We start from the raw sequence: 12,359 nt of genomic DNA on the forward strand, positions 1-12,359 counted from the left end.
AAGGTATATTTGAAGGTCATTCTATTAAGAGACTTTACCAATTCCAGGGTTTTGAAAGCTTATGCAGTTAACCTAAAACCTATTATTTCTATCAGAAGGCTGTGGCTTGCTTTAATTTTAAGACCAATAAAGTTACAGCAAGCCTGAGCCTATCAAACACAGTTATAACCAATGGTTTTATTTTCTGACATAAACAGTACACTGCTTTCAGTAATGCTCTCTCCTGACATTATTTTAAAGTGAGGTTCTCTGAAAGTGGCTCTGTAAAACCTGCAGCTTCTTATTATTGTATTCAGTCATGTCTGATTGTTTAGTGACAATAATATGTCTTTATTATTTTTACTTCTGTTATAATTGCAGAGTCAGTATAGAACTGGGAGACTGAGTTGGATTCTATTTTGGCTTGTATATCACCATCAATGTAATTCTTAATTAAGTTCTGCTTGAAGATCTACGTTGTTGATGAAATATCAGCCAGAAAGAACCCTGCTTAATTTTGGGAATCCAACACAAGTTTTCAGGCTTGGAAGTTGCGGGGGGGAATATTTTTTTCTTGTAAACGAAGCACAGTTGATCTAGTCGGTGAGATACATTAAATGTAGAGCTTCCATGATGCCAAGTTAATAGTCATTTTCAGACTAGAACCACTCTTTAAATTCCTTTGTATCCACCTTTGTCCTTTGATTCAACGATCAATACATTAAAGCGTTTTTAAACCATGCTTAGAAAATTTTCCATTTTGTTTACAAATCCGATAGCATCTGGCCCATCAATTATGCTTTACTCATAAATCTTCATAAAATAACCATTGCCTTTTAAATTACTTATGTCATGACATCCATACTGATGAAATTTTAAATGTAAGATGGTGAAGGATGAACTGCTAAACATGGTCTCTAAAGTAATAGAACCAGATTCTTGTGGTCTGTGATAGTCTACTTGATGTTAATATTTAATACACTTTCTCTTCCATTATAGCCCATCCCTGCCTGCCCTTGATTGGCAGTTGCCATCTCACTCAGGACCTTATGAACTTCGGATTGAAGAGCAGCCCAAATCCCATCACAGAGCTCATTATGAGACGGAGGGGAGTCGAGGGGCTGTGAAGGCATCTGCTGGGGGACATCCTGTTGTGCAGGTATTGATATTTGTAATGGCAAGGATGTTTGTTTATCCTGGCATACTGGGGCTAGCACCCCTTTCCTTTGCCAAAATAAAAAGTGCCAAGAGATCTTTAATGATGACAAGCAGCATCATACATACTTTTAACTCCATAGACTGGCTGTAGAAAAACAAAGCCTCTGTATATGATTGTTTTCTTCTTTTCTTCCTACTGTTGCATCATATTGAATAAGAAGATACAAATAAATGTGTATCTTATATCTGCACACTAATTCCCAGCTTAACAAATACTTGGTTAGAATTTAAATATAGTGGGCCTGTTTCTGCTGCCAGATTACACCTATGCAGTTCACATTGAAGTCAGCTGGATAAATTCCTCAGGTTATTATTATTATTGGGTCCAGCTGTAGCTGTGAATGCTTATTGAAGGGCAGAATTGGATCCAGTATCATGGAAATGTGTAACTAAATTGGAGATAGCAATGAAGTAGAAAATGAAGAACTATTTTAATTCATGTATCCTGGTTAGATCCTTATCCAAAACTCCAATCACCATGGTATATATCTGAACTCCTAATGTAGTATCCTGGGTTCTACTAAACTTTTTAGTTTCTATATCTTCAGTATTTAAGTAAGTAGTGTCATAAACTGAATCCTCTTTGTTTTACTCATGTGAGTAATCTCATTCATTTTAATGGGACTTCTCTCAGTAACAAGACGAGCAAGATTAAGCCCTCATAATATTTTGCTGAGTTGCACTGAGAACTAATGGAACCTGCAGGGGGTTCCTCTGTCATAGACATTTTTTAAATTATGGTGCATTTTGCTACACAGAATGACAATAAGCAGGGTTTCTTCTAGTAAGAAATGTTTAAAGGATTAGATAAGCGAATCTCCTTCCTTCCCTACCCCTGCTCCGCCCCCAAACACATATTAAAGTATAGTAGATTCTCAGAGTTACGAACAACCTCTGTTCCCGAGGTGTTCATAACTCTGAAATGTTCGTAACCATGAACAAAATGTTATGGTTGTTCTTTCAAAAGTTCACAACTGAACATTGACTTAATACAGCTTTGAAACTTTACTATGTAGAAGAAAAATGCTGCTTTTAACCATCTTAATTTAAATGAAACAAGCACAAAAACAGTTTATTAACCTTGTCAAATCTTTTTTTAAAACTTTCCCTTTTTTTTTTTTAGTAGTTTACGTTTAACACAGTACAGTACTGTATTTGCCCTTCCCCCCTGTCTGCTGCTGTCTGATTGCATACTTCCAGTTCTAGTGTGTGGTTGATCAATCAGTTCATAACTCTGATGTTTGTAACTCTGAGGTTCTATTGTATCAGGGCAGTTCTGTTTGTGTTTTAATTCTACCTGTAATGACTTCTGCTTATAAAGGCTCACATCTTATTCCCCTTACTCTCACGATAAAGTGTCCCACTGAAGTCTGCTAATGTGAGTAAGGCCAGTAGGGTTTGGATCAATACAGAAAATGATTGCCTTGAAGCTACAAAGTTTGTTCTGGGAGTAACATCCTTTCAAAAGACCAGCTGTATTGCTGGATGGATTCAGATCATGTAAAGTCTGTGCACACAAAGTCAGTATGTGTTTATCTGCTTCAGAATCTGTGATCTATCACATTATTTGAAGGAATTATGCAAGCTCGAAATGATACTCGGTGAGGAATGCTGTATATATTTAGTGAGATAGCTAAGGAGAGAGTGAGTGAGAGTCTGCAGAGTCATAGTTTGTTGTTTCTTTCTGCCAAAAGTCATTGGTGACATGGGATTATGGGAGAGACCTGCTGAAAGACGAAGAATTTTAGCTGAACATTTGTGAATGGTCTTAAAGTGAGATGTGTGGCAGAACACTTGATGACAATGAATACATACTCTATTAGCTGCTTGATGCAGGGAAATGTAGATGGGAAGCATCAATTCACAGTGGCCAACTTGACATTTAAAAATTTCCAACTCGCGTAGTGGAAACACTGAATACACTGCCAACATTTAATTGGGCTACATGTGTCCAGGCACTTCCCCTATAATCTCTTGCTCCAGTATGCAGGGAATGAAGTATGCTGCCTCTGAATAGAGAGGACGGCAGGAAGGAAGGAAGGGGAAAACGAAGGGGGCAGACATGTGGCAAAGAAAGGAAGAGGAAAGAATTTATCAAGGAGTAAGTACCCAGCTTGATCTGTTGGTTTGATAAAGATGAATCTATTTTTCAATCCTTCTGTTAGCATAGGGAGATTAAGCACTATGCCCCTCTCACCACAACCCCACATTTCCAAAGGGGACTGTGGCAGAGTGCAGGGAGTTAACAGGCAAGCCTGCACTCTGATCACTCTGTCACCCGTTAGTTCCCCCAGGAAAAGCTGATTGGGGTAATTCAAGATAATTAGCTGGTGAGCTAACAAGCCAATTAGCTCATCAGCTCAAAACTGATAGAGAGTCACAGGAAGGCAGTGCCGGGGAGAGAAAGGAACAGGGCTAGTTGAGCACAGTCTCACAGAAGCCTTGGGGAAGGAAGACCTCTGCTCTTCTCAGGTCCTGAGGTGAGGGCTGGAAGCATAGGGGATGTTGTAAATAGGCTGTTGCACAAGATTGCAAGGGTATTGGTGGAGGAAACTCAAATAACTGGCACAGTGGAGACACAGGCACTAGAAGGCAGGAGTAGATTGCCCCAGCCATATGGACAGAGAAAAGTTTCCCCAGATTAACCCTCTCTTCATCCATCCCAACTTTTGCAGTGTCATCCACTCAGGAATATGATGAGCCTTAGCTTACCTGGCTTAGACCAGACTTGTTTCTTTGTTTGGATTTTTTAAAAGTAAACTATATAAAAGGAGAGAGAATTTAGAATGCCCGAGCATGAGAAGTGAGAGCACTGATTTCTTCAGTAAGGCCCTCTGAGGAAGGGGATTGTCTGATGAGCTGTTTTCAGAGTAACAGCCGTGTTAGTCTGTATTCGCAAAAAGAAAAGGAGTACTTGTGGCACCTTAGAGACTAACCAATTTATTTGAGCATAAGATTTCGTGAGCTACAGCTCACTTCATGATGAGCTGGTGACAGACCAGAGCTGCAGAGTTCAGATCTGAATCCATGCTTTTCCGGAGTGCAGGGGTGTTTTGATCTGGGGTTTTGGTGCACGTTTTTCACTCTGATACAGTTTAGCGTTTTTGATTGTGTTGTGTTACTAAAATCCATTATGAAATTCTGCTGACCTCCACTGCTTCCTCTGTATGCTCTGCTTACTATTTTCGTGCTCTGGTAGCTGCATTTATCTGTTGCTGTTACTTTTGGAGGGTTCATTTTAAACTTTTAAAAAAATATTCCCTTCCCTTTCCTTCAGCAACACAGAGGAGAAAATGCACTAGAAAAGACCCAAAGATGCTTCCCCCACACACTGGAGACATTTGCAGGGTGTGTTAGGCCACCGAGGAAGAAGAGCCAGGGAGCAACCGCTGTGTGTGGCATGGTCCTCAAATACAGGAGGTTAAACTCTGTGGCTAATTGCCCTGGAGGTTACTCTTCTCTAGCCAGCCAGTGTTTAACTCTTTTCCAGTCCGCATTAGCTCCCTCCCCACAGTATTCACTCCTCCTGGAGGAGAGGAAACTGCTCAGCTGCAGTTGGGAGCCAACGGCTCTTGAGGGAAACATGCTCACTGTCAGGAGGGAGTGTGGAAGGAGGGCAGGCTCCCCTCATAGAGGTGACGGGCTCTGCAGGGTGTGAGCCTAATTTTCCCATGGATCCTCTGGCTCCTTGAGGCAGGTGAAATTCATCCATGCTGCAGAGGGCAGCACCATTTAAGCCTTACATTGGGGCTACATGATGGGAATACAGGCAAAGCTGCTGCACAATAGGTGCTTACCCCACTCCCATTGCATGCCGTGGACATGGTCACCACCATTTTTATTATCAAGCAAGAGCCATGTTTACACTGGTCTACTTTCCCCCAACACCAAATCAAGTGGTATAGAAGGGCTGTAGCTGCTATTCCGTGCCACAGGGTGTAGTCCTGGGCCTTGACTCCAAGACTGGAGGGTACTGTTCACCTCCCACCCTTGCATCATCCACATAGAGTCTGATTATTAGGAATTCCTGCAGGTAGGATGGATTTCCCCCACGTTGATGGCTGCACCTTCCTCTATGCATTTACTTATGATGATTTTTTTTCTTTTGCATTTAAAATTGCATATAGCAATGCTCACCTACCGGCGTTCCTAATGCAGTGTTCCACTTCTGCATATTTGCGCTCTACCTGCTTGGGTGTGGAGCTGCCACGGCAGCCCGGAGCTATCATCAGTCTTGATTTCTAAATGTTGGGAGAGCAGGATGAGCTGACACACCCAGCAAGCTAATAATGCTTCAGAACTGGCAAATCCAGGGTGCTGGTTAGTCAGTGGTGGTAAGGTAATGGTTGGCAAGAGTTTTTATACTTTGGCTCATAGAAATATGCTACTAGTCATAATTGCCTTCAGTGTTTAATAGGTGGTATTCTCCCCTCTGAGTCAGTACTGAATCAATGCCCCAGCCAGTGATGGGGGCATATGGTGCTGCTGGAGAGGCCATATTTCAGATGAGGTTGAAAATTGAGAACCTGACCACTTGAGAAGCAAAATCCAGGCCCTGAACACTCATGGTTGTTAATGATAATGTTGCACTTTTTGCAAGAGTTAAGGTATTAACCCTGGAGTTTCCAGAGAAGTAATTTATGATGGGCATTATAGAAAACCCTAAGACAAATTCATTAGATAGTTCTGGCCAAATTCCAGCTGGGGTGAATTGACTTCATTGGAGTTACACCAACAATGAATCTGACACATTCGGTGAGTCTAAAAACTTCTCCAAGTTAGAGATATTTCTCATTCTTCATTCTAAACATGATTGTCTAGTGTTGTATAAAATGGCTGCTGCATTCTACCTGGATGTGGCTGCATTTCATCTGCAGGTCAGTAATCTAATGGATATTGCTGTGTAGCACTTTGAAGGGAGGAAAGCTATTTGTAAGGTATATAGTCATGGGGAGGAAAGTCCCTAGATTATAAATGTAAGGTATTTGTAAGGTATATAGTTATTCTAATTAATAACTCCTCTTTAGTGAAAGAAAAGTATTTTGGCTGCTTCTGATGGCATTTTTACAACCAGGGTGCGATGTATCTATGGGAGATAAAATCCAAATACTCAAGAATGTTTAATTAAAGCATTTAGCTACTCCCATAATGGACTGCACTGAGCAGTAAAAAAATATATTCAAACAAAATGGAATAGGTTACGAACTGCTTTCAAAATATTATTTATTACCTGAATGCTTATATGTAAAGAATGTAAGGCATTTTCTGCAATATCAGGAGCAATCTGAAGTAGGTGTATGGCCAGGGAAGAAAAGTAGTTTTAGTTTGTTTTTTAAGATAGGGAAACTTGGTGTTAGAATTTGTATATCACTTGAAAACACATTAATATTGGAAACATATTTTTCTCTAGTCCACTCCCTATGCAACCCCACTGAAATTGTTGTGGTTACACAGGGTGTGTGTCAAGGCAGAATTTGACTTAATCCTGTGAGTAGCTGAGTGCCCTCAACTCCCTCATTTTATAGCCATAAAATGTCCTTGCCTACTATTTTATGCCACTAACCAAAATGATTTCCATTCAAATAGACTTTCCACACACCAGCTGGATGGTACTGCTTCGTGGTGGACATTATGGGTGTTAAATGGTCCCTTTTACATTTAATCTATGCCTTTTCGGCCAGATTTCCAAAGGTATTTAAGCCCCCAGTGGGACTTACAAAGGTGCCTATGCAGGCAAGGCTCCTAACTCCCATCGAAATCCATTGGTGTTTAAGCACTTTCGGAAATCTCATCTATTTACATCTTTAGGCATCTAAATACTTTTGAAAATATAGCCATGTGACCCTCTTTAACTGGTTCCTGTCCATTTTAACACTTGTAGAGTGTTAGCCTTTTCATCCAAAATATTCAAGGACTACATAACCAATTAGTTAAATGGCTCGAAGACTTCAGGGACCAACTCTGACTGCAGGGCTGTCTAACTGCCTTCAGGTCCCAAGAATTCTTATGACCTTTGTCTCACGCTTAGCCAGTAGCTAACATCATATTGTTTTAACTTGATGTGGCAGTGCCTGCCCGACCAGTCACAAATGTATTTGGATCAGGCTTTTACACCTCAATTTTTTTTTTGTAGTGTGTTTTTCACACAACTGTATTTCAAATGCTTTACAGCATTAGGGAATAGAGGTGCAAAGTTAAATCAACAATATCAGAGGGAGAGAGAAATGAAGAAGTATAGGCCAAGGCAAAAAAGAGACATTTTCAGATGGTATTTGAAAAGAGATGAAGAGTTAATGAGCTGTCGAGTTTCATGAACATTGTTCCAGGAAAAGGAGCTGCAGACAGCTCTCACATCAAGGCTCTGATTCATCACAGCGCTCAAGCATGTGCTTAACTTTAAGCATGTGACCAGTCTAATTTAAATCAAAGTTAAGTGTGTGCTTAGATACTTTTCTGGATTGGGGCCCAACCTTGATGTGCTTGTTTGAAGATACAGAAAGGACTCATTACTGGATGAGTCAAAGGAATTAGAGAGGTCCATGGGAGTAAGTCCATCGTGGGTCTAACTCATGACCATCTGACACTTAGTGAAGCAGAGTGGATATGCAAATAACAATGTTAAATTGCTTTCCCCCTTCCTCTCAAACAAGAGAAAAGGCCATTTTTTCATTAGCAGTGATTCCCTTTATCCAATTTTATTGGGAAATGATGAACTACCTCTATGTGCCTTTTTAAACTTCTACTTAAAAGCAAGCACTACCCTTTCATCCCGATAGAAATATAATCCTTTCTTATGGTAAGAATGTAAAGACGTCGGCAAGCACCTGTTAGCCAGGTTGCAATTAATAGCACAAAGCCATACAACAAACCAGACAGGGAGCCTAGATTTTATAGCCCCATTTTAGACAGCCGGTACTGTTCAAGAATAAATCTAAGCTGAATGGCTTTCACACTTCTTGCATCTGCATAGTTAAAGCTCTCCTCAAACTAGCAGACAGATAATCAAAACTGAAAAGTAGAATGATCTGGCAGATGTTTTATGGCTGCTTATTGCTTCCATAAATCTAACAAATGGGGAAGAATTTGTTGAAAGCTTTTCACCATTAGATAAGGTTATTTTTTGGCTGGGGGGGGGGGAAGGTTGTGGCAAGAGGGCTCTCATTGGTTACTTCACATAAAATTGCTCCCGCAAGATTACTACATAAGCATAGCTACATCAGTAGCTGCTATCCTCCCTGGAAGGGCATCTCCAGAGGAAAGTAATTTATCTGTGTCTGGGTGTCAGCCGGTCAAGATTTTCTGACAGTGTGAAGTGCTACTTTATCCCCACCTTAAGAATAGGGTTTTGGGGACAGACCTCAGTAGTTTGGAACAACAGCCCATTTCAAGTGAGAACCACAATTGCCAGTTGTCACATGTGGTGATGCACTCAACTTCTCTTAAAAATGTCTTTTGCCTATGCTCAAACTGACATGCTGCAGCACATACTCGTACTTCTAAAGAGGCATTATTGGTAGCAAAGATAATCAATCGACCATTCTGACTGGAGGGATTTAACAAACCTCGTGTTGATGATTTAAATTTTATTTCCACTAGGAAAGGACAATACAGCAGGACGATGGTGTTGGCTGTGGAGGGTGTTTAATGGCCACTGTTTTGGCTGACACCAGGGATTGAACCACCAGAGCTATCAGCCTGGGTCACTACAGCTTCTGCTAAAGAGCCAAGCTCTGTTTCTGTGTATTCTCCTGTCTGTCTATGTTCATCTGTTGTGTGGTGCTAGGGCCATCTTTTTGTTCTGTGTTAGTACAGTGTTCTGTTTTAGTACAGCTGACAAGTCCTGGTCCACGATTGGGACTTTTATGTACTACAGTAATACAAATAATTAGTAATAATAATCCTCTCTGGATTAGGCATAGAAATGGACATGTAACACATGCTGACCAGTGGGTTACATTTGGTTTTTGCATACGTTAGGAATAAGCCTGTTTTGGAACAACCTTTATCAAATACACTAGAGGACCACACAAAGTAAACTGAAAAGTATTTATTTTAGGGAGGAGGGAAGAAGTCTATCAAACAGATATAGAATGTCCTCCGTTGTTTCACCTTCACTGTCTCTAGAAATTATACTGTTCACTAGTTAATGGGGATATCTGCTCTCAATTTCCCTCATTCTCAACCCTTCCCTGTTTTCCTTTTTGGCTGGTTTTTAAGATGAGGGATTCAACAGGGAATGTCACAGAATTCTTCTTGATCTGTGGATGATCTTCTAGTTGTCCTTTGGTGATGATAGATGTGAAGTGGACAGTGTCAACGCTGCTTTCACACTACTTACATACATTTTAGTGGATATTTTCCATCATGGTTGGATGTGGAAGGGAAATGGGGAAGGAATCTGTCTACCAATTTTCAGAACCTGGTCTGTCTGCTTCTGTTGACTGATCAATTTTGGTGCATTCTGTATACAGCCTAACAGTCTAAAAACAGTGCAGAGGAAATCTTTATAAAACAAAGAAAAGCAAGGAAAAGCAGAGCAAAAAGGTAATCATTCTTTTTCTCCTGCCGAATACTTAGTTGTGGAGGCATCTTTTCAGTTGTGGGTATTGTGTGCAGAGTGAATGGATTTTTTTGAGCACCATGTGATAGGATGAGCTATCATTATTTTACAGTGTAGTTCAAAATATCTCTGCTCTGACTGATGCTCATAGGGGACCATTAAGTAGCAGCTTTCTGCACCTGCCCTTTCCTTACCTTTCAGCCATCTGCTCATCATTGTAGGATACTTCTTGACTTACAGCCTGTGTCTATGGACAGGTCTTCTTCTGTTGCCTGTATGATGTTGTGCTCTTTGCTCGCAAGCATTGAGTTCACAGCAAAGCTTATTTTAAATAGGGAAAAAACTCTGTGCCCACCCCACAACACCGAAGAAAGGGTAGTTCTGTTTGACCAAGTTGTGTCTGGGTTGTTGGGATGGCAGAAAATGAGACATACAAAAAATGAAGTCTGACTGAAATGGACCAACTGACTGTTTACTGCTCCATGCTAGGGAAATGGCTACCTGAGTTGCAGTAGATTAGCAAGGTGTTTGTAGTGCTTCTGGTCAGACTGTACTGCAGATACTCTTACAGAGTTCATTGTTCCTAATCCAGTTTTATAAATTCGGTCTTGGCTGAGAGCTGTCAGACACAGCCTATGAGCATGGTATTTTTTTCTCCCTCTCTTTTTAAAACCATATTAAAAAGAAATAGTTCATCTTAAATTAAACAAGAGGGAGATCGAGAGAGAGGACAATGAATCAGGTCTTTGAGGATTTATTTGCACTCATAGAACTCCAAAAACAGCTATAATTTAAAAATAAAAATTGACAAGCAGTTAATTGCATGGCCTAATAGATTTGTCTTTTGAGAAAATTATTCAGATGTCTGAGATATTAATGTTGAAAAGTGGTCCCTGCATGTACACGGTATTTACTCTGTACCATTATCAATAAATCTATGCTATTAGGCACCCTACAGTTGGAAATGCCTGGTTAGAAATGTTTATGATCAGACTTTCAAATTTAGAAGGCTCCAGTTCTGCAAGCTTCACACAGCTTGAATACACTTACTGTTAGTCAGCCTGAGTAAGCATTGGAGAATTGGCCTCAAATGTTTGTGGCCAGATTCTACAAAAGAAATAAACCCTAATTCTACACCATGGGACTGAAGGCTGGGAGATCCCAGGGAAATCCAATCTGGGCAGCTTTTTCTGCCTTTAATTTCCTAGCACAGATCTCTAGAATGAGTCTTTACTAATCCAGTTCTTAATGCACCTGTTATCCTCTAGTGAGAGGAAAAAAACAAATTAGAAGTATCTGAGCACTCAGTAATATGCAGTGTATAAATGCCTCAATATATAGATACTGGACACACCCAGATGTCTCTCTAAGTAACAAATAAATGCTTTGAACCAGATAGTGCATGACTTCTGGACAGGGAAGGGTAGGGCACAAGGAATCTTACTCCCCCATTTTTGCAGTCAGAGTGAAAGGAATCCCTGAGAGTACTGCATCAGCATACTGTCCAGGTAGCCATGGGAGTTGATGGTCCTGAGTGGCGGCAGAGAGGTAAGGGGCATTTGCATGGAAGTGCCTGTGGATCTCCTTGGATCAGTGTTGATCTCTGGAGATCTTCTGGTCAAGGGAGTGGGACTCCAGACTTCTGCATTCCATTTCCCTTGAGAGAAGAATTCCTAGGATGCTCTGTATGTTGAAATTTAGGCTTGGTCTACGCTACCAATTTATATTGGTATAACTACATGATTCTGGGGTGTGGAAAATCCACACCCCTGAGCAATGTAGTCATACCAACCTAACCCCTGGTATAGACAGGCTATGCTGATGGGAGGGCTTCTCCTGTTGACATAGCTATCGCCCTTTGGGGAAGAGGAATACCTACCCTGATAGGAGAAGTTCTCCCATATGCATAGGTAGCATCTTCACTAAGTGCTACAATGGCACAGCTGCCCCGCTGAAGCTCTGTAAGTGTAGACAAACCCTTCTGTGGTTTCCTATGCAGATTATTCCCACATAGGGAACAGAGCCCTTCAGCCTCAGTCCAGCAAAGCACCTAAGTATGTGCTTACCTTTAAGTACAAAGGTAGCCTCACTGAAGTCAATAGGTCTAGTCACATACTTAAAGTTAAGCATATGCTTAAGTGCTTACTGGATCTGGGCTTTAGTTATTTTAATGTTTATGTAGTGAATTGGACTTCTGTCTCAGTGGAGGATTGGGCTCAATGACATTAAAATGGAGGTACAATTTCAGTCCCGCTTAATAGATGAATGAGCCAAGGCTTTGTGAATGCAGGCCAACTATTTATGACTTATTTGCTTGCAATATTCATTTCAATTTAGAAATCATGCACCAAAGTTACAAATGAATAAATCTGCTCCAGACTTGGCATGTTGACCGGCACCCATAAGCTGAAATGAAACCGTTAAAATTAAAAAGCTTGACCAAAAGCCAGATGCTTCTTTATGAACCATACTAACCTACCTGCAAAATACCAGCTAACCTGCATGAGGCAAGTGATTAATTTTTTACAAGTCTGCTTCGGTAACTAGACATCTGTCCTCTATTCTTAAAGTAATATCTCAGGGCAAATGATTTTTTTCCTCC

General features: G+C 40.7%; 1 protein-coding gene across 5 annotated transcripts in view; it reads left to right on the forward strand.

Moving 5' to 3' along the window:
* Positions 1–12,359, forward strand: part of NFATC1 (nuclear factor of activated T cells 1) — a 147,288-nt gene that overhangs the window by 25,710 nt on the left and 109,219 nt on the right. For 4 of the 5 annotated variants that reach the window (XM_037892988.2, XM_037892987.2, XM_007060401.4 and 1 more), the window contains exon 3: positions 979–1,138. In XM_037892988.2, coding sequence (XP_037748916.1) covers positions 979–1,138 — 160 coding nt within the window. Of the gene's footprint in view, positions 1–978; positions 1,139–3,202; positions 3,299–12,359 lie in introns of those variants that run through there. The other variant, XM_037892989.2, reaches the window with a different exon arrangement.

Source organism: Chelonia mydas, chromosome 2 (genome assembly GCF_015237465.2).
Source record: "Chelonia mydas isolate rCheMyd1 chromosome 2, rCheMyd1.pri.v2, whole genome shotgun sequence".
In the NCBI taxonomy this organism is placed as follows: Eukaryota; Metazoa; Chordata; order Testudines; family Cheloniidae; genus Chelonia; species Chelonia mydas.